The sequence below is a fragment of the Anguilla rostrata genome, chromosome 1, assembly GCF_018555375.3.
Source record: "Anguilla rostrata isolate EN2019 chromosome 1, ASM1855537v3, whole genome shotgun sequence".
NCBI lineage: Eukaryota > Metazoa > Chordata > Actinopteri > Anguilliformes > Anguillidae > Anguilla > Anguilla rostrata.
The window spans coordinates 61,659,331-61,682,755 of NC_057933.1; the positions used below are offsets into that span (position 1 = coordinate 61,659,331).

Here is a 23,425-nt window from a genome sequence, read left to right on the forward strand (position 1 = left end):
TTCCTCAGAAGATTTCTTCCCACCAGGGAGTTTCTTTTATTCATAGTGTTTTTATCCCAACCTCACTCGTTGTTTCTTTGGGGGTTCATGCTCAGTCCAATTCCCCCATTTGCTGTTTTTCTATAAATCATCTTTGTGTCCCTGTAGAAGCACTGTACAAATAAAATTGAATTGAAATTCAAATTTCACATTTGAATCGGCTGCATTGTGCCTGCTGACGTACCTAGTTGTGAAACAGCGTACAGTATGAGGAAATGGCTGCTTTCAGATTTATTTCTGCATGCCTTTTTCCCCTATTCTCTCCAAATTTGGCATGCCCAGTCTTATACATCAGCGGGCGTTGCTGCAATCTCCCCTATCCAATCGTGAGAGCACAGACATCTGAAGTACGTGATGTCCGCTGCCACTTTCTATTACACCACTATTTACAAGCCAGGCATATACAGACTAGAGTCAGAGGAAGAAGCTTCGTGCTTCCCAACAGGTAGACTGCGGGGGCCCGACCAACCAGCAGGGGTCACTGGAGAGTGACAACATTCTCTCATCCCTCCAGCTGAAGCCTTCTCTTCCCTGTACAAGGCTAGCACCAGTGGAGCTAGCGTCAACCAGTGGAGCTCCTGGCCAGTTGGCGCTATGGTGCGGATCTGATACCAGACCGTGAGGCCCGTCATTGCACCAGAGCAATGCCATAATGGGAAGAGCCATCTCCCAGGACACAGCAGCACAGGAACACGCAGGGAAAAGAATAAGGCAATGAACCCGCAGGGACATTTTAAATCTAATGAAAGGCATGCAACCTTGCATGAGACTGAAAATATCGAGACTAGCAAAGAATGCTGCCGCGAACAAAGCAGGCCGATGGATTCATTGAATAATGAGGAGGGGGCGGGGCTTACCTGGCTGCCGCTGATGATGGCCCCCTGCAGATGCACCAGGCGCATGATGAGCACTTCAGGGAGCCGCGTGCTGTCATGCAAGCTCTCTGCACACACAGCGGGGACAATGTCAGCACCGACAGGAAACAATGGCCTAGCAGCAAAGGGTTTCAGCGTATCATGTGCTCAGATGAAGCGCTTTCTAAAAAGAATCAGTAGCCGATACATGAGAGAAACTGGCCTTAAATCATGATGATATTTGCAGCGCTTCTGTGTAGATACTATAGTCTGCTTATAAACCCTCTCCCTACTCACTTTTCTGTATGTCAACAGCAGAAAGAAAAAACACAGGTACAGTCAAAGCAAAGGAAAAGCCACAGACGGTCCAACCTACAGGCAGGCAATTCATCGAGCACAGAAGTAATGGAGACCGACACCATGCCTGCCAATGCTGAATGACAGATGGACACCTCCCCAGGCTCTACTGACTCAGTGAGAGACAGACTTAAATAACAGCGCAAATCAACTCTTACAACACTGCACTTTCACCATTTCCTCGAACACAGCCACGGGCTAGAACCAATCAAAACACACAATGTTTAAGTGACTTCTACTGTATTAGTAAGTATTACTTTTCATTGGTATTTGCAGCATTGATGCCAGACCAAAGTATCACAGGCTGAGTATTTTAACACCATTCAGTACAAAGAGGAGTGTGATGCCCTGGAGGCTTAGAGGTTAGACAATTCACCAACATTACGACAAAGCTTTCTGTCTCGGGCTGTTTCAGGACAAAATATTTAAATACGCACAAGGAGAACAGGCACACACGGCACACAGGTCTGAACTTGTCGCTAAAAGCACAGCTGGTGTATCTCCTATTCTCAGACAAAACTTTGTTCACATTTTTCCAGTCTCATAGAAAGCGCAGCATGTTTTGCAAAATACTCACAACCACTTGTAACTCAGAATCAGGGTTTAAACAATAAATCAATTAAGCTCCGCTTCATAATGGACGTAGCATATTAGCACAGACACTCAACAGAGATACACCCCTCAAAGGTCACTGGACAGTGTGGTGATGGGGGTGGAATTTCAGCAGCAGGGGAACCGGGCGCTGAAGAAGCCGTGAGCTGCGGTGAACAGGAGTCTGCTGCTAACCTGAGAGATGACTTCTGCGTAAACAAAGTCTACTAAGGGCAGACCACTCCTCTGACACGATGTTAGTGCCGCACACCACAAAGAAAAGCCAGCATCAGCCAGCGGCACTGGTAATGGCCAGCAGTGATGTCATAATTAGAGTTCATTTAAAAATAACCATGCAACACTGAGTGAACGAGGCTGAATGTGAGCGACCCTGGGAGCAGTACACACCTGGGAGCGTACAAGACCTTTACAACAAATACACAGGAGCACAAAGTTTTAAGATAAATGTGGCATAAATGCTTTCTTCAAAGGCTCAGGCAGAGCGAGAAACTCCAAATGGCGGTACTCTGAAAACATGCGCCACCATGTCCTGTCTGAGAGCAGTTTCATCACTTCAGTGACAACTGTGTGACTCCCCTGCAGCACTTGGCAGGGGAAAGGATTTCTCAGGAGGAGACCTGTGGAGGCTTGATGGGCCTGCTTAAGACTGAAAGAGGGAAGAGAAATGGATGCTGTCCAAAACCCAAAGGGCCGCAGTATCATCGCCACCCCCTTACCTCTCTATTTCTGTCTCTGCATCACTGCCATGATCCAGTCACCCCTTTCCAATTAACACTGAAGCATAACAGCTGAGTAATCATGTGGAGACATGATTATTGCAGTCCTCACAGAATGGCTGCTTTTAGCCAAGTTGCCCACTGTCATTTTGTTGTGTGACAGGATCAATTCGTTTTGAACATGGCTGCAGGTCCAGAATGCCTGAAGCACTCCATTCACATGAGAAACACTCTTGGTTTTCAGTTAGTGTACTGGACAATAACATACTTTCAACCTTTTTTGTTGGAACATTCACAACTTCCTGTTGTATTTTTAGGCCTGTCCGAGCACTGAATTATCCTTTGTAAATTCAGGAAGGGTAGCCCTACAAAATATGTGTATTCTACCAACTGAGCTATGCAGTCATGTCACATTCATCTGAAGTGCATGACCTCAGCAGCAGGCAGACTGCATGTGCAGAGACACTCCTGAATGATTATTTGGGGAGTGGTTGAAATCCTCCCTCCAAGGTCATACTATGGTCTATTACAACACACCAGCCCCAGTCAGCACTGGCACAGTCATTATTCAACTCCAGTCTGGGGGGCAAGCTAATGGTCGCCTAAGGATGACTTATTTAGTTGGATGCACAACCCAGCCACCTCCAACTTCTCCACACTAACGGGACCCAACTGTTCTTCTCTTCTTCCCCCCCCCCCACCTTCACACAGGTTGAAGAACGTATCTCAGACTGCCTGACTGACACCGCCCATTGGATGTCCTCCCATAACCTCAAACTCAACCTAGACAAGACTGAGCTGCTCTTCCGTTCAGGAAAACAATACCTACTGCAAGATCTGTTCTGCTAACCTAACTCCTGTTAAGACGGAGTGTAGCACAGTGGGTAAGGAACTGGGCTTGTAACCGAAAGGTCGCAGGTTCGATTCCCAGGTAAGGACACTGCCGTTGTACCCTTGAGCAAGGTACTTAACCTGCATTGCTTCAGTATATATCCAGCTGTATAAATGGATACAATGTAAAATGCTATGTAAAAAAGTTGTGTAAGTCGCTCTGGATAAGAGCGTCTGCTAAATGCCTGTAATGTAAAATGTAATGTAATGTTCATCATCATCGACAACAACCAGTCGACTTTTGCTAAGAGCGCAAAGAACCTTGTGTGACTCTAGACAACAAGCCATCCTACAAGGCCCTCAAAGGCACAGCTCCTGCCTACCGCGACGCCATGGTTCAGCCATTCGATCTGCTACATCGGGTGAGCTGGCCGGCCCTTCCCTGTAACAGGCTGGCTGACCCCTCTCTGTGATAGGCTGGCCAGCACTGGGCCAAGTCCAGACTCTTCTCCTGCCTGGCTCCCAGGTGGTCGAACGACCTCCCCCCTTCAGTCAGGACCGCAGAGACACTCTACAGTTTCCATCACAAACTGAATACTCATCTCTTCAAGCAACACTTCACTCTCAGCTCAAGCGACAGCACCTGGCACGGGTCATTTTAACCTATACACCAGACTTATTGCTTGCTCATAATGCACTTGTGATTGAACCCTAGTGTGATGATACTACGAGGCATTGCTATTGCTTGCTTTGTTGGATGTATACTTGCCTTTTGCTTTGCAATTAGCATATATGTATGTTCTGTAGTCAACTCCATATTGTCAATGCAATGCAATTTTGACATTGCTTTTTTGGCACATAGTTAATCACTGACCCTGCCAGAGTTGAGTGTTAACTCCTGATGCTGTACTACTTTGTGAGTCACTCTGGATATGAGCGTCTGCTAAATACCAAACTGTCCATTGTGATGAAACAGCATCTGCAGAAAGCCCTACAAGATCTAGTGGATCATGAATTCAGAAATGGGAGAGGAGGAGTGTGTGAAAGGAGAGATAGGAGAGAAGGAATGTGTGAAATGAGAGATAGGAAAGGAGGAGTGTGTAAAGACGGAGGCTCCTCTCACCGTGGAGGAGTGCAGGGAGCTCCTCGGGCAGGGGCAGAGGGGAGAACTTATACTTGCTCCTCTCCAGTGGGGTGACCTCCTCCCTACATACACAAACACACACGCAAAATCAACAGCAGCACTCACACTGGCCATCTTACACCATGAGCCAAACCTCCTCTATAAACTGCACGCTCTTGTTCATAATCCTAAACAACTTAACCTGTGCCATTCTGATTCCTGAAGTGACAGTTCTCTGCCCATCTTCATAAGCAGCAGAAATAATGCAGGCAGCAGCTAAAACTTGCGTGTGCTTTTGGGGCATCTCCCACTTACAAACAGTCAGGGTTGATACAAAAGGTACAGCTCATTCACCCATGAATATGAAATCTGCACAACTCCAAAAGCAGATATTCAAATACAGGTCTGATAGAAATTCCTCATTCAAACAGCCTGGGCTTGCAGTAGCCTGAACTGATCAATGGAGACTGAGCTGGACTGTGAGATTCTGTTCAAATTATCCTTATTTTGCATTGTGTTACAGGCAGTCACTGCAGAACTAGCAAGACTTCTGTTTCTGAACATTCACTTCCCATTGGTCACTATGACTCTCAATGAGACTGGGACATGTGGAATCACAGCAGACCACATCTCTGTGGTGTTCTGTCCCCTTATGAGACCAGGATTATATTCATATTTGCTTGGTGTGTACTCATGTCCCTGCCCATGAACCCCTGGTACCTCCGCTGCCCTCCCCCCACCCTGCCCCCTCACCCAGCCAGGCGTCTCCTCCACGTCTGGTAGGGGTCAAACAGGCTCTCACACAACAGCAGCCCATGGTGCACCACTGCTTGTAATGACTGCTTATCTTCTGGCTGCTCCTTGAGCTGAAACAAGCACATACAGATTTACATCACACTCTGTATCTCAACTCCATACACACAAACACACCTGCTCGGGATTTCGGGACTGTGCGTTGACTCTACCACAAAAACCAGGTGCTTAACTTAAGACCAGGACTTAAGTATAACTGAATATTTATGTTTAAAAGTAAACTGAAATTCCCAGATCCCAGGCTTTGCACAAATCCAATAACGTCTGAGCATGCCTCACAAATGGTACATTCACACAAACTTCAGTCGGCTTGACTGCCAAATACACTGACAACAGTCGAATACACTGCAAGTTTGCATCTTCTTTTGGAAGATTAGCTGCACACTGTGTACTGCTAATGGGGATCCTAAATAAGTAAATAAATAAATAAATACACTGAAAGCACTCAAATGCCCCAACAGCACTCAAATACCCTTATAGCACTGAAATGCCCAAAAAGCCCTCAAGTACACTGACAGCACTCAAGTGCACTGACAGCACTTAAATGCACCTACAGCATTCAAATACACTGACAGCACTCAAATACACAGACAGCATGAGCACTCACTCATGCTCCCCACAGGCCCTGCCTCATCACAGCTGGATGCTCCTCTGCTAATTTGTATGAAGACGGCAGATTAAAGACAGAATATGTCCACTGCACAACTCTACTGGCAGTACCAGTGAAAACCTACTGGTGTAAAATCAGAAGTAGAGTGCAGGTGTAAATTCGACTTTGGCTGAGTATAACTCCATAGAAACAGTTTTGTCCCAATCTCACTAAACAAAGTAGACTCCTCTAGTCAATCTCATGAAATACTCCACTTGCTCTAAAATGTATAAACAAGAGGTATCATTTCTGTATTCTAATCTATACACTCAAATCCTAAATCCACTCGACAGCAGGCATATAAGTTCAGCCCAGGCACAATAAAAGCACAGGTCAAACGCATGTTAAAATGAAGAGAGGGGCACGCCCAGCTGGTGGAACCGGCCCAGGATCCCTGTTTCCAGTCAGACTGGTGTGAGGATGAGAACGCGCACGGTCACCGCCCTGAACCAGTGATGCCTGACGTGGCCACACCATCCTGGAGCTTTCCCCGGCCACAGGCCTGCAGCTCAGTGAGCGAAGGCAGGATAAACGCTTCAGTATAACACGGCCTAGGAAAACCAGAGACGGAAGGGCACGGCACGGTGCTGTAGGAAATACCTTCTTTAAGAAGCCATGTTAAACTGAAGTTGAGACTCCCCGTGGTAATTAAAGGTTGTAATAAAGGGGGGGGGGGGAGGACTGGAGTCCTGGCTAAATTCCTAATCTGGCTCACTCAGATTTGGCCAAATAATTATCACAAGAAACACTTTATACTGTTCTATATACAGCCAAGAATTTCACTAAATTCTGCAGTAGTAACACCATAACAGTTGCCCCCTCAGAATGTCCAATATTCTCAGCTCGCAGCCTACCAGATCCTCCTGCTTACTGGAAAGGGAAACATGGTTTCCTCATTGTGCCCAATTTACATAAACAAACACTACAAACCCTACATGTCCTGTATCCAATACCTTGCTTAGTTTAGGGCCACATAACCTCTCTTAGATGAGACGAGATGCTTATTTATGTAAACAAAGATGAAACAGTCCTTGCATTACTTATCAGAACTTTCATTACTTTGCTTTTGATCCTCAGTGGACAGAAGGGTATATTCTCCATATTTAACCTTTTAATTTTGATTCAGAATAACTTGAATGATAACAATTGGTCTGCAATGCTTCTTTCCCGGTGAAATCTATACACATACACGTGATGTTCCTGTTTCCAAATAGCATGCAATTCATTGCTCATTTCAGTTTGCCGGACAATGGAGAGCAGCCATAGAGCAAATCCTATGATTGCTCTGTTTTCCGCCCAGTTGAAACAGAAAGAAAGACTAGGTGTTGCAGATTTAAAATCTTCTACATTGGACACAGAGCATGCAATCCAGCAGGTTCTTAAGCCCCTATTTAAATCAATAATAATCTCAGACCCAGAGAAAGAAATGACAAGGGTTCAGTCAAGAGTCAAGACAAAGATTGGTTGAATCAGGACTGCCTGGTTGGAAGGAAAGCTAGCAGAGACACTGTGGTCTTCCAGCAGCAGGGCAGACTAGCTCTGTGTACACTGTAGCCATCCATAAATAATGTGTCATATGTATGACGTGCCCATCTACCATGCAAAAGCACATAAAACAGGCAATGCACAGGTGTCACTGTTCAACACATTCTCTCTCTCACACTCTCTGTCACACACACACACTCCTACACAAGCATGCAGATGCACACACACGCACACACAGATCATGCGAGAAGGTCAGCCACAGGCTCACTTCTGCTTTCTAATTAAACTGTTCTACTTAACTGATTAAAGGGGCCATATTGGTAGCAGAGATGACACAACCCTTGTCTGTTCAACAAAAAAAATGAACTGAACCTGTATTTGTACAGAAAACTGGAAATGGGTGTGGCTTAAACTGGAAGCTATGTAGATGAGAAAATGCCAGTTTTCTGATGTAATGTACATAGACTGCAACTGGTTTCAAAGCACCAAACTCACACCAAAATCAAAGTCATATCAACCATGAACCACTTATACACAACATTAACCAAGATGTTCTAAAAGACTAGCCATTTCAGACAACTACATTTTATATCTCTGTCTGAGCAAAACTAGTGTTAGCTCCAGCTGCACCAGACACAGCAGGTGCTGTGTGAGCAGGCAGCTCAGTCAAATCCAGTTTATCGTCTGAGTTCTTTGCCAACAGTAAAAAAAAACAAAAAAAAACAATACTGGGCTGCTGGTTAGCTAGCCAAACAATCTAGCTACGAGGCCTTCTACTAGTCACCTTCCACAGATTATATTTGTACTGGATATGGACCCTTCTGGACCTGTGGACAGCAAAACACAGACTTTGGAGATGCCAAGCCCTGCTGATTTCAGTCAGACATATCAGTGTTACTATGCTGGCTGATCTGTGCAGTATCTCTCTCCCTCCAACGAGTCCCCTTTAGAACCCTTCATGAGACAGAATAAATAAACTTCAAAACAAATAAATAAGCACAAAACAAAGAAAATCCACAGTTCATTCTGAAACGATTTCAGAAAAAAAAAAAACTAATATTCCATGGTAACACGGTTTTTGGGTGAGTGATATGGAATCACTGTTACTGTGTTTCCTCACCTGCGTCAGACAGAAAGACAAAAGCTTGATGGTCTCAAACACAAAGCCGGGGGTTTTGTCAGGGTCAATGTTCTCCATGTTCCTGTAGGCACACAAAGGCACAGGCCATTACACACAGAGTCACAGTCAGGTGCCTGTGCTGTCATCCTCTCTACTCCGCACGCTTTGCCATTTAAATAAGAGGACACAGGACTCCACTGCAGACGGCTGTTTGGGGAGTGGTGGGAAAGGAGAACAGAAGAGAGGAAGATATTGCAGTCATATTTCAGGCTGTTGGTGGGTGTGTAAGCCATTAAAGAAGAGAGCTGGCAAAGAGGGGAAGCAGAGCGAAACAGAAGGATGGACATGAGGTGGAAAGGAGAAGTTGAGAAGCGATGGAGGGGTCCAAGGAGGAGGACGGTTGAGCAAAAGAGAGGTAGAGAAGGTTGCAAAATAGGAAAGCGGAGGCTGGCAGTGACGGACAGCGGTGACTGAAGGCTGGGAGAGAGAGCATGCTGGGAAGGGAAGAAGGCTGCTGAGAGGCAGAACCGCAGGGAGCACAGGAGCAGCTCTGCGTACCTGCAGATGATGATGAAGAACTTGATGAGCAGCAGGGGGTGAGGGATGCTGCTGTTCTGCTCCTGCCCCGACAGATGGAGGGCGCTGTGCCAAAGCTGGGTGCTGAGCAGCACCAGGACCTCCCGGGGGAGGAGAGGGACCTCTGAGCAGCAGTCCTCCGGCCTGGGGCAGGCAAGCGAGGCTGGGGTCAGAGAATGGGCCTGCATGCCCCTACCGAGCACACTAACGTGCATCAGGGCCTGACTGACTTACAGTGAGAGAGCAGGCTGTCCTTGCCTTGCAAAACACTTTCCACACACAAAACTCTTTAGTGTCAAAAGTACTTATTTTATTCTAAAAATTGGGATTAAATATGGGATTAAAACTGTCATTCTCTAGTCAGAAAATCTATTTATGAGCTATGAAGAAGCTGTATATGAAATCATCTCCCCAGAGAGTCCATTACTGGACTGTAAACTCAGTATGTTTCAGTAATACAGGCTGTTAAATACAGATGTACAGTGCATAATAAGATAAGAGATATTAAAGGTTCTGAATAAAATGTTGGTTGAAAAAATGAGAAGGAAACAAAAAGAGGTAAAGGTTTACAGTAGCCAGCACCGCTGGGGTCGGTCGTCTCACATACATTTTTCTTCCGATGTTACAGAAATAAAGTGTCCCTAAAATTAAGCCTTCATTCTTCAACTAAAATGAAGTGGAAAGTTTGCAAACCAAACTTTACATTGCTCCCTTGTGAGACAGCAACCACATTACTCCAGGGTGTTGTTGCAGCATTAAAAGGCACCAGAGTACAATTGTTAGAAAAACAAATCAAATGAATACTTGCTTATTCTGATTATTATTTTTATTTCTTTTTTCACAGAAAATCTCTCAATATCTTTGGTTGTACATGACAGCTATAAAATGGAAGGGAAATAACGGCTACTTTTTCTGAGAAGTTGCTCAGTAACAGTAACTGTGCAACAGCCGTGTCCATACAAGGTAGTGCTACAGTCTGTTGTTCTAAAAGGAAGGATTAAAGTAATAATCTCGAAGTTTTTCATTACAATAAATGTCTGTTAAGTCACTATATATCGCTGAATTAGGTAACACAATGGTGATTGAGCGTATTATTATATTTATATTATTATTATTATTATTATTATTATTTATGATTATAGAACTGGCTGTCTGTGGCGACATTCCCGGGAAAAAATCACAAGCGGCGCATAGTTAGTGACACGTTTTCCATCACCCATCAGTGGTTGGTCCGCCAGAGAGGGTAGGGGGAGCTAACGCAACAGGCTTGCTCTTCAACTCACTTGTGTGTGAGCGGCGTACTGTTTTTTCCAGTGTTTGCTAGCGTAAGGTAATTAACACAATCTAATGTCAGCTAACAATTAGAAAAAACGCTAGCTAACGCTACCGCCCGGTACCGACCTCGCAAACCGTCTCTCGAATGCAATGCTACCTTGTTGCAACGTTGCAATGTAGCTAACTAAAGGCCAGTTCAGATCTATGATTCGCAACGAGACTGGATGCAACTTGCAAAATTCCAAGACGTCTGATTGTAAACGTTCTAAAACTGCACTTGGCGATTTGACAAGGTGGGTCTTTTGAGACCCTAGGCAACGGCTTAAGACGCTCTGCAACCAACCAGTTCACACTGCTGCAATTTTCTCTGCAACATTCTAAAACCGTTTCGTCTCGTTGCGAATCATTGATCTGAACTGGCCTTAACGTTACCGTTATTTACATTGCCATCAAGTTCATCGATATATTGATCGGAATAAAGCCGGGGTATAGGTGGAGCAGAGCGGGTCTGATTTCTGCGTAAAGATGTCAAGCCGGAGAAAATTAAATAAAAGAATACGGCAGTATGGATTAGCATTATTATTATTTTATTACGCTTCCTCATATGTTCCTTCAGCCTTGATGCCCTGTTTTGATGAAATCTCCTTTGTTTTTGTTTTATTCTTCTTATTCTGATTGTTAATTTAACACACAGCTCAGCTTTATTCTCGAACAGTTTAGCTAGCAAAACCAGAAACAACAAGTGAGTTGATTCAGAAATATCACACAACAATCATTCACGAAAAGGACTGTTCATTGTGCACGAGATACATAATTGCACGAGCCACAGCGAATCCCGCAAATTCTTCTCTGCAGTGTAAGATGTTCATACCGAGCAAAAGGTGGATAAATAACGTTTGTGGAAATTGATCATCACTAATTCTACCCCAGGTCTGCTGCAGCATTTTAACCCGGCTCGGCAGTGTAAAGACAGCTTAAGTTAGCCTAATGTTAGACAATGAATGAGTATGTACATAACGTTATTGTATAACAATCATTTTTTATTCAGTAAATAATAAGTGTAATAGTTGGCATGGCCCAGGTGCCAACTGACTGACGTCACACAGGCGACACTGGTTGGATCCGGTTGGATCTATGGGAAGTGAGGTCCAAAAACACACCTGCAATTACCACTTCTCACCATTGGTACCACCAAAGAAAACGAAACGGAAATCTTCAAGATTGTAACTTTAAGGGCAGTTGAAAAAGCCATCTGAATGGGCTGATGACACGGCTTTTGAAAAGCATTGTGGGATTTGGGAGGACTCACCGTCTAGGCTCCAATGACTGCACCTCGATAAGCTTCTCGAAAGAAGCCACAAACGCCTCCAGCCACTGCTGCAGATAACCCACATCTTTCTGCAGGGTAGAGGGAGAGAAAACACTATTTTATATTTGTCTGGGACTCACCTCTCGATGAAAAGCAGCAGTGCAGTTCAATATTACCACAATGGGTCCTTAAAAAAATGTATGTAAACATACAAACATACACCATTATAATCACTGTTTACATACATGTGGAACACTGCACACTTGCACACATATGTAGACAGACACGCACAAAGTTACTGAAAATAAAATCTACACACCGTGGTGCTCAGTGTAATCACAAATGGAGAACTCACAAATCAGCCCTCTACATGTGGATGTCTGGAAGGCCCATTTGTGTTTAAAGTTTTTCAACCCAAAGCTTTAGTCAAATGTGGTCTAACTCAAACTGTGATGTGATCTGACACTCCAAGGACCTACAGAGCACAGTTTTTGGTAAAAGACTCTCGTCCAACCATGTTGCAATGATGCAATCTCAGCTCCAATTACACAACAGGCTATCCAATCTGTGTTCTCATATATGTAGATATTTAGCAAGTCATTTTCATTATATAGAAAAAATGAAGGAAACAAAGCAATAATAACAAAATAAAACCTTACACCATATCTAGCCCTGAACACACAATAGATCTCATCCAGCCTCAGGGTCATCACAATGTAGACTAGTCATTCACCATTCATAAGAACATGAAACTTTGTCACGCTGAAACAGTCAGGAAAAAAGCATCAAAATGGCAGATGCAACACAGTAAGATCAGACATTACACGACCGCCCATCACACTGCATGGCGAACACCAGATGAGACCATACTCTATTACTTTGGTAAAACCATAAAACATTTCAAGTATCACATTTTTCCAAAAGGACAATTTGGCTGCCTTAAAAGGATATACTCATTGTATTTTGTTGGTTACAGGAATGTGATGGTTTTAATTACGGCTCTATTCGCTGCTGTATCTTGGCTGGATGTTCATGTTGTGCACTTGGTGAGAATGCACCCCTTTCTCAAGCCTGTGTTCTGTTGACAGCACAGCCTTACGCTGAGAATGGAGATCTTAACTGCAGCTGTCTTCACCCCAGAGAGATAAAGAGTACATGGCTGTCTACAGTGTTCTCTCCGGAGAGGCATAACGTTCTCTGAGAGTGCACTGTATCTGCACAGCCTGTAGAATGCAAGGGGGTGAGAAACTGCATATGACATGAATATGACCCATCTCTTTATCAGACAAGGGTTAGGGTTAGGGTTATACTGCTTGACAATACTTCAAACATGTCTTTGAATTGTGTAACCAAATGTTACTAGAAATTTCATTTTCTTCTCCCATGCGTGACTTACACTCAAATGTTTTATGAATGCAAAGGTAACACACAGCAAGCAACGTGTGGGCTATCCATTTCACAAGCACTGCTACCTGGAGGTCACATGCACTCTTAACCCTTCGGATTTACTCCCTGAAACAAAGGCAAGGTGGAATATGCAGGCCACCCGAGTAATGACAGACTGGTTTTATTTACAGAGTGGCGGAGGCACATCCATGTGCTGAAGGTATTATAAACAGCAGCCTTATCGACCACGCACTTCCTGTCACTCTCACGTCTTATCAGGGCCATCAGCTGAGCACATCCTGCTGCCTTCAGCGGCGCCCTGAGACAGCCCTGAGACCGCCCTGAGACAGCCCCGCTCCTGCTCCAGTAGCACAGCCTCATTAGTGAGGTCACAAACGGCCCCCTCTTCCAGCCTCTTCCACCGCCGGCCCGAACGGTGACATCAGCGCGTTCCCCGGACTCCAAGCGCATTGGACACATTCCGCTATCTTTGGGAGCTCATATAAAAGACATCGTTCACCGAAGCTGCGCGCAGAACACTGCGTCTCTGACTATATTTAGCGGCGACCTGCGACAGTCAGCATGGTTCTTCCGCACCTTTCTCATCATATTGAAAGATCTCATGATTATTGCAATTTAGCATTCAGATTAGACATGACACCAGTTGGGCTGGTGACAGACAGACAGACAGACAGACAGCCAGACAGACAGACAGACAGACAGACAGACACAAACACACTACATCAGCAAAACAAAGACCTCATCAGTACCACTGGCACAGGGTTCACAGTATATCTGTTCCTTCATAAGAGGACATACCCAGGGCCAAACAAACACTACATAAACAACAAAAGCATCCACCCAACAGCAGCCTGCTTTCTATGAGATAATAGCACCAAAGTCTTTTCCTGTGTGTGTGAAACATCCACACGATTACAGCCTCACACATAAACAGAGTCCCTGCAGTTATGCACTACTTTCGCCTCCTTACTTCCTAAAGCAAATGTTGAGTTTCTGCTCCATGTATACCCCCCTGCCCAGCGCAGCGCAGCCTGGCAGGCCCATACTCCAGCAGAGATCAGGCAGGAACGCGCTGCACGCGCACAGCTGGGTCTGCTCAGGTGCCCGCAGCGCGAGCTTCCTGTTGTGAGCTCCGCTTCCCTGCCCGTGCTCTTTACCTGTGGCTCAGTGTCCGCGGGCCAGTCCATGGCTCATTTCGGGGGCGCGCGCGCTGGGGGAGACGGAGGGGCCCGCCCCGGGGGCGCAGGCTTCCTGCGGCCTGGTGGAGGGCGGGAGACCCGCGGTGAGCGAGCCGCACTTCAGAGCCTGTCACAGCGCCGCATCCAGCCCCGAGATCAGCGCCCTGTCTCTCAAACCGCCTCCGCTGCTCGCTCGCTCGCTCTGTCAGGCCACCAGGAAATGCCAAGTCACTTTAACCGAAACGCACTTCCTCCACGCTGCAACTGAGCCTCCAACCCTAACCCTTCCTCTTTTGTCACTGCGAGTCTGTGCATGCACGTCTCTCACACTCTCTCATGCTCGTTCTCTCTCTCCCCCTCCCCCTCTCTCACTCTGAAACAAAAGCGAGACACACATGAACACTTCTCCAGAGCTTGTGTCAGCGCTAAGTCAGAGATCAGCGCATCTGGGGCAGGGGGGTTGTGTGCGCGTTTGTACATACGTCACAGTGTGTGCTGTTGTCGGTATTGGGGTCGGATGTGAAAGTGATAAGACTGCACTTGTGTGTGTTCCTGATGCCCTGTCAGAAGCAGACAGGTTTGTGAAGGTGATCACAGCCCATTCACCTCCTTCCTCCATTAAAACGCTTCCCAATAGACTAACAGTCTGCCTGCATCGACAGAGATGTGCTCAAGTCATGGCAACTTCTTCATTCCAAACATGTCCAGACATTTCCATCACACACACACACACACACACAAGGCACACACACACACACACACAAATATGAAGTCACTAGTGCACAACAAGAGGGCCTACAGTACACGCACAGCTGAATTTTCACACTGGAGGACTTTTAAAGAATGAAGAACGGGTCCCCACCTGCCTCAGACTCCATCAGCCTTGGAGAGACTGTACCACCCGCCTGGCCCTCAGAACACACCCCGAGGACAGACTGGCATGAGGGAACTCTGATCCTCAGTCTGAGCTGGAGCTAATGGTTCTGCAGCACAGAGTCTCAGACTTCCCCATGCGCGGCCAGCAGGGAATGAGAGCAGAGACTTCACCCGTCAGCACGAGGCTGGAGAGTAAAACCTCAGGAGAGACCCTGCTGCTCTACCAGACAGCTGTACCAGACAGCCCTGCCCAAACCTCTGCAGAAACACGCAAGTGTAAAACCGGACACTGTCTGAAGCAACGCAAGGGCTGAAAAACTTCTAGTGACTAGATGTAGGCCCAATAAAAAAGACCAGTAAAGCAGGACAGCAAACCTGCTGTGGAGGAAAGAGGAGGTTGAGTTGGCCAATGCCAGGAATACCACTGAAACACTATGCAGTTTCAGAACAGAACATTCTCAGCCTGTTCTCTCAATCAAAATAAAATCAGAAACAGGTGAATCACGGTGCAAAAGTAACGTCTGACATCACCTGGGCCAAACAAATAAGCTGGTGCGCAGACAGAAAGCAAAGCCAAACACGTCTGCATTGAGCCTACATCTCAACCGTCTGGGAATTTGCAACACTTTCCTCTTACTTAATAGCGGTTACAAATCCTAACACTGTTTCACAGCAGTGCTGTTCCTCAGCGCCTACACAGAGCTGACCAAGGGCTACATGGTCACGGCGTGCCCTTCCATGCGCTAATGGAGGGCACACTGAAGGCTGTGGCAGAACGGCTGAAACACGTTTGTAAATTTAACACATCAAAATGTCAGCCTTCCCCTTCTGCTGCGCATTAAAATGTGCTTTACAGCCGTGGAGCTCTTTGTGATCCAGGTCTCCTCATTCAGACATACTGCAGTTACCTGGGTTACAATGCCTTCAGCACATGCCTGGCCTGGCCTTGAGTGTCAATCTACTCCTGTTTATAATACCAGGCTATTATCTGGGTAAGGGCATCCGGTGCTGCTCTTTTGTACCGAGCATGTACACCCACTCAGCAGCACACGGATTTAAATGGCAGCAGGCTGTGGAAAAGACATATTGTTGAGGATTTATTTTATCAGAACTGAACATTTGTAAAAGATGTATTGAAGGAGCAGAACTGTGATGAGCTTTTTCACAGCTCTGGAACAATACATACTGAAGAAAACAGCGCTGTGACACATACACTACCGCCTCTTCGCAGGTAGAACAGTCCGGCTCAGTCATGTCAAGCAGAAGCACATCTACTACATTTAAAAGAGCATGAAGATGGAAAATGAACAAGCGAAACGACAGAGCTGTAACTGTCGGACAGGCTGTCCTGTGATTTCACCAGCAGGCCCGACCCTCAGCACCGGTGTGCAGTCGCAGTGTGGGAGCCACACAGGGAGAGCGCTGTACACAGTGACTCAGTACCCAGCCAGGTAATCTGCTGCCCGGCCCCACTGCCCTTTCTCCTTGGCATTCCCACCCCACCGTGGGGGGCTGCACCAGCTTTGAGTTCACAGCCCTCTCTGTTTCTCTCCTGCCATTAACCTTGAAGCAGGGCACCCTTCTTATCAGTGCCTAAATGCCATGTCACACTCAAAGGCCCAGCAGTCTGCAGGAGTCTGAGAAAGGCTGACTCACAGCACAGAAGCTCACAAGCTCATTTGTTTGGCACGTTGTTAGCCAGACCTGTGAAATCTATCAGTGTACAAGTATGTACACGCATACAATAAAATCCACACAATGGGTGAAGATCAGCCAGTAAAACGCCTTTCCTTTCCTCCTTCAGCTCATAACCACAGGCTCAAGCCCTGGCATGCTCCAGACACACTGACGGACACAGTGAAACACTCTGCCAAAACTACTCAAAATACCTAGATATATACCTATACACCTTTAAATACCAAAAGGTTTCACTGAATTAGCCGTTAATATTTGAGCTGTGTTTTGCAAAACGTTGTTCAGCAAAATAATCATTTAAAAGTGGATAGGTGAAGATCGACTGTTGGAAGAAATAGGCCTATTTGTTGAATTTTACTTAGAACTGACTTGCTTCCAGTCATTTACCATCTTGACTCAAGCACCCGAGATGAAGAAGAGCAACCAAGTCTTCAGGTATTGCTAAGAGATCATCCCAAAAACCAGTATTATTAACGACCAAAGGTAAAAACATAATGTAAAAACTATTTCCTTTATCATTCTGAATTGTATTAATACGATTTCCTCCTTTGTATCCCCGATTTGGAATTCCCAATCGGATCTGTCTGCACCCACTGCTGCAATCCCTGCTGTTGACTTGGGCAGTCATCAGTGCAGACAGGCATGCGCTCTGCGCTGCGTGAGAAGCAGTCTCTGCTGCTTATCAGACTGCGGCGTGCAGGCCAGGCTCGCAGGAGGACGCCGCGTGCAGCTCAGCTGGCGGACGTGCAGGCGTCTGATTCGTTAGCAGCGGCCGCAGGCGTGTGTCACAACACGGTCATCCCGACACGGTCATCCCAGCCCACTGGCGCTCGTCTCTTCACTGCGCTATCCTATCCACAAGAGCACAGCCAACTGTACAAGTGAAAACTGTGCTACTGTACCACTGTGCTACAGAACTGCACATTCAGACACATCACACACCCAACAGCCCACCAGCGCTACTGTGCCACTGTGCTACAGAACTGCGCATTCAGACACATCACACACCCAACAGCCCACCAGCGCAGCTGTGCTACTGTGCCACTGTGCTACAGAACTGCGCTTTCAGACACATCACACACCCAACAGCCCACCAGCACAGCTGTGCTACTGTACCACTGTGCTACAGAACTGCGCATTCAGACACATCACACACCCAACAGCCCACCAGCACAGCTGTGCTACTGTGCCACTGTGCTACAGAACTGCGCATTCAGACACATCACACACCCAACAGCCCACCAGCACAGCTGTGCTACTGTGCCACTGTGCTACAGAACTGCGCATTCAGACACATCACACACTCAATTGACCAGACGAGTCACCACTGGGCAATGGGGTGGAGCAGCCCTGCTCAGTGATGACCTCATTCCCTTGTTGACACCATGGCCAACTGCACCTCACCTTGCAGGAACCCAGGCCACAGTCAGTGCTGGCACAGTCAGGATCTGACTCTGGACCATGGGGCGTATCACTGCACCAAGAATCAGCACTTATCTAGGTAACCTTTTAGCACACGCAAAACCAACGACATGACCAATGTTTGGTCATCGCATTTGTTCAGCACCGATCATTGGTCATGTTATGAGTCACAGATCACTGGTCATGTCATTAGTTTTGCAAGTGCCAAAAGGTTTTACGCATGCTGAGGGTCTTAGTAAATCTGTCCCTTAGAGTTTCTCAGGACTACTGGTTCAAAAAGACAGCAAACTGGAAAGTCTCAATGTTCATTGCCACCAATATCATTCCGTCTGCTGGTACCGCTAAACAAGCTACAGGCGTCATTACTTCAAAGTAATTCACAAAAACCGGAGCGGAAGAGCTGGAGTCTACCCAGAGTGGTAAACACAAACGCTGTGATGGGAAGGGAAATGAGAGTGCGGTCAGTTGTAAAACAGGACAGAGGCAAGAAGTGAAAGGGAGAGAAATCAAAGAGGCTGCAGCAGATCTGAGAGTGATACTGGGCCCTAACGGCACCCACAGGCACCTGACCAGGAACCACCACCCAACCCAGCTACAGTACTTTACCACAGGACACAGGCTGCAGTCCTTCCACATAAGAGAAATGATAATATATATTTTTTCCAAATCAAAGTGTGTTCATGGTCTCAGCCGAGCCAGCGCTTTCTCTCAGATTCTCTTTGTTCAGAGGAGTTTGATTGGCTGCTGATTGTGCGCCTGCAGACGGGTGGGTGTCAGAAGGGAGGGGCGCAGCCCGCTTTCTGGGCGTGTGCATGAATGAACAAACACACAGGATCTCTCCCACGGGCGTGACGCAAGCCGCGGCGGGGAGCGCCCGAGGCACCGCCCCCGCGCGCTGATGTCACTGTCGGACGCGCTTCCCAGCGCGAGCCGAGGAGAAACAAAGAGCCGAGCGCTCCGGGCCTCCGCGGGGGAATGAGGACAGGCTCGGGGGAGCCGCGTGGGCCGCGGGTTATAATTAACACAGGCCTGATGAGAGGGCTGCCACCAGCAACAGATACCAGCAGCGCTTACGCCGGGAATGCCTTATCACTTTCCATTGAGAGGGAGAGAAAGAGGCTCTCAGTGTGCGTGTGTGTGTGTGTGTGTGTGTGTGTGTGTGTGCGTGTGTGTGAGAGAGATAGAGCTGTTCAATGCAGGATGAGAGAAAGGGAAAAGGAGAGAGAGAAAAAGAGAGGAGAGGGAGGGAGAAAGACGAAAGCAGAGACAAACTCTGCAGCAGTGTGGGTGAGAGCTGGGTTATCACCGTTATGCCGCCTCGCCACGAGGCAGGCTGTCATTAGCCACTGCCATTAGCCACCCTGGGCTAATTACCGTGGACTTCCTCCGCTCAGCTGCTCATTACGTCCCGCGCTCTCTGTTCAGTAATCACCCCTCATCACCCTGAAAAGCCTCATCACCCACCCCTGGGGGGTCAAAGTGAGCTGTCGACATGAACCTCTTCCTCAATCCAGAAACACTGCACCTAATGCCAGAGGACCAGGGGGGAAACCACCCTTAATCAAGAGTTTAGGGCATTTACCATGACAGTGTGCATGGTCCTAGTAAAATCATGAGAGAAGAGGTGTTTTCTGAAATTTTTGGTATGTTTGGCCTTTCATAATGATCACGTAATTTACCATCATTATCGTCATCAATGACAACATTTCAGCAGTTGTTTTGCAAAGTAAGCACTTTCGATAAGCAATAGTGATTGAATACATCACCCTCCCACACTGCAGCATTCTACCCGTTGCAATTCACGAACATATCATTTGCACACAATGTGAGGTTTTATATGCGCTGTGCATCTTCAGCGAATAATGCAGCTCCTATGACTTTCAATATGACTGCTCCGCCCCACACACTTCATGGATGCAAATGCCTTCCTCTCCCCATCTAGCACGGTAGGCCCTTTCGTTACAATGTAAATAACTACTTAAATACTAGTAGCCACAAGTGTTTGTCAGGCGAAAAGTCACATTTAAAAGGCAGAAGTAAGAGAATGGGCCGAAGAGGTGACACAGTGGATAAGATCCTCACTTAGCCACACAAAATGAGTGCTATTGGCACAAAATCCAATTGAAATCCAATCATGTAAAAACCCAGCCATTTCATTGGTTTCATACATAAAGGTCTAGTCTATTCAAATTCTGCTTTCGTCCAGAAGACCACGCTTGCTGCTCCTGCCAGTAAGTTTATAGAGCTGTATTGATCAGAAATGATTCACTGTTTTTTGAAAAATTAATTCACTGAGCCAAGATCATCAATCCCCATTTGAGTCAGTCCTTCTGACCCACTCAGTTTGACACCCACAAACGAGCATTTATCATACTTACTGTAATCCTAGCATCAGGCGAATGCACGCTTGGCAAAGCGGAACAGGTTTAGCCTCAGCTCGTGCCACTCGAAGCATGACAGGCTGTGCCGGGCTGTGTCTATTCTGTGACCTACACAATGCACACGATTGCTCCCCTTGTTCATCCTTTTAGATCACTTCCCTTTTAAAAACAGCACAGAGCAGTGAGGGCTCATTGCTTTACTGAGAAACATACATACCAGTGCCCAGCGATAATTCAGTATTCAGTCCTTTCAATTTCAATCTTCAGATATGAATCTCATATCAATATTGACAAAATGACATTTTTACTAATAATGGAATAGTGAATATAGTGAAAAGAGCATAAATATTGTTTAACAACAATCCAATCAAAAACTACCTTAAACTAATAATGCCAACGCTATGGTATCATCGATATCTGAATCAGGATATTATTTTAAGTCAATGATATAAAATGCACGTTTGTTTTTTTTGTTATTTAGAGCCATGTCAGCATCTAAGGCCATTTCATGGCAAGAACATGGTAATGATAATATTTCAATATACAGAAAGTATAAATCGATCAATAGAAAACCAGAAAATTAAATAAAACCTATATAAGATGTTTAAAATGTACTTGTGATAACAGCTCTAAAATTCTTTCAGGGGACACCTTGTTAAAAACATCTTTCATGGATCTTATAAAATGCACTTAAGTCTGCACTTAATTCTCCAAGTCAGGATACTCTCTGTATTATAAAATATTATGTCACAAAACTATTTTTTATCAAAACTATACTACATTTCTGGTAACTGAAAAAGTGAGAAGAGTCACACAACAGTAACAGAATAATAAAGTGAAATGTTACCAAACTTTGTAGTGTTTTATTTCCAGAATACTTACAATCACTATGACATGTCATGCCATTGTCATAAAATATTGAATGTATTACATTATGTAGATATTTTTCATCAATATATTGATATTGAAAGCTTTAATATATTATAGTATATATTTGATTTATTGTAGACAAATAAGCCTCATCTCAAAAAAGTTTGTTACCATATGCATTAAATATATGAAGGATTTGTGCATAAATAATATGTATATGTTTAAGTGCATTATGATCAATGCAACCATAACTGTATCTTCAGCAGGCATACTGAAGGCCCACTGCACATAGAGAAACTTTTAAATAGGTGAAGATGAAATCAGAAGCTGAAAAGTCACACAGGGAATCATGGGGGATTTCTGCTCCAGAGGGACACCTGTCTGATAGCCTGGCCCCTGGGGAACAGGGGAAAGCACATAAATCTCCTCTAATGACAGGCCTTAACAAGTAAAAACACACTGCAGTCAGTTTCACTAACCAGACTGAGAAGTGCTGAGATGGGGGCTTCCACAAGGGGAAATAATAGGTCTAACAAACTTTATTCAAATGACAGATTAAAATATGCACCCAATTTACATAAGCTATTTGATTCTGTTTCCTCTTAACAGTTAGCTTAAGCAGTCAGACAAACTTTTAAACCAGATTTTAACCCAGATATTCCTTATGCAATGTCCTCCATTGATTCAGGAGCACACAGACATCCACAGGCTGGTCACCAAAGCACATGTTCTCAGCCACACCGCTTCACCCTGCACTGTGGTGCCAGAGGAGTGCACTACAGGCACCGCTCACACACAGGCACTGCACGGGCACTGCACAGGCGCTACAGAGCACAGACACTGCACAGGCGCTACAGAGCACAGCCCTGCTGATCACACACCTGCCTGGCCCATGCTGTGTTCAGTTATACACAGCCCCGTGGGGCTGCTGGGTACAGTCATCACAGGCAGGACTGGACAGCAGACACCGGGTACATCCCCAGACTCAGCAGCACACATTTCAGCACTACATAAATTACTGCGGATCATTTGGTCTTGGGTTTTTTTTCTAGTTTAAAATAATTAAAATGTCACCTGACAACCGTCGTCTTTTTTTTTTTTTTAAAAGAGTATTTATCTCTCTAGCCTTCCACAATAGTGCAGTTGGACAGATGTGAAGTATGATGTTTATGCTCTGAAAAGTGCACCTGATGTACACTTGCTCACCACAATGAGTCAGTGGTGTTTAGAGGGGCACACAAAACCCCTTCTCCAAACGTTACCAAAACGCTTCAAACTGCACCCTGCGCGTGTTTTGTAAACTCAGACAAGCACACGCAGCCTGACCCTAACTGCAGGGAGGAGTGTTTGAGGGAGCGTCTCCACCTGAGGAATGGCCACTCCACGCTGGCTGAGCGGGAGGACCTCCTGCTGCGCGAGCGCTCCGCCTCGGGACCGCCTCCGTTCAGACCGAGCACCGCAGCACATAAATATGCAGGGGACACGCGGTTTACAGCAACCATGCCAGCGCAGGAAGACTCATTAGAATAGAAAACAGACCCCTGTTTATGGATACTGCACTTACTGGTGATGCATGGCGCTTCAAGCAGCCAGTGTAACTTCAGCTTCAGCACGACGCGATAATTGATGAATAAATCTGAATGTGGCTGGCGTGTTTGTGGAGCAACGTGAGGATGGCACCGTGCACTGTGTACAGATGAAGCCTCACGCAGAGCGAGCTGCCAGGTCAGTGTTTGCAGCTGCGAGAAGCTAAAATGACAGCCAACCGGCGTCGGGCCCTTTCAAACCAGCGAGCCGTTTGCACTGAGAATGCACACACTTTCTACGAGCTCATCTC

General features: G+C 46.1%; 1 protein-coding gene across 4 annotated transcripts in view; it reads right to left on the reverse strand.

Moving 5' to 3' along the window:
• Positions 1-23,425, reverse strand: part of nbeal2 (neurobeachin-like 2) — a 75,557-nt gene that overhangs the window by 42,619 nt on the left and 9,513 nt on the right. For 3 of the 4 annotated variants that reach the window (XM_064347264.1, XM_064347246.1, XM_064347237.1), the window contains exons 2-7: positions 11,760-11,848; positions 9,158-9,319; positions 8,600-8,681; positions 5,286-5,398; positions 4,533-4,615; positions 897-982 (exon numbers count right to left, since the gene is read on the reverse strand). In XM_064347264.1, the coding sequence (XP_064203334.1) occupies positions 897-982; positions 4,533-4,615; positions 5,286-5,398; positions 8,600-8,681; positions 9,158-9,319; positions 11,760-11,848 (615 nt within the window). Of the gene's footprint in view, positions 1-896; positions 983-4,532; positions 4,616-5,285; positions 5,399-8,599; positions 8,682-9,157; positions 9,320-11,759; positions 11,849-14,323; positions 14,565-23,425 lie in introns of those variants that run through there. The other variant, XM_064347254.1, reaches the window with a different exon arrangement.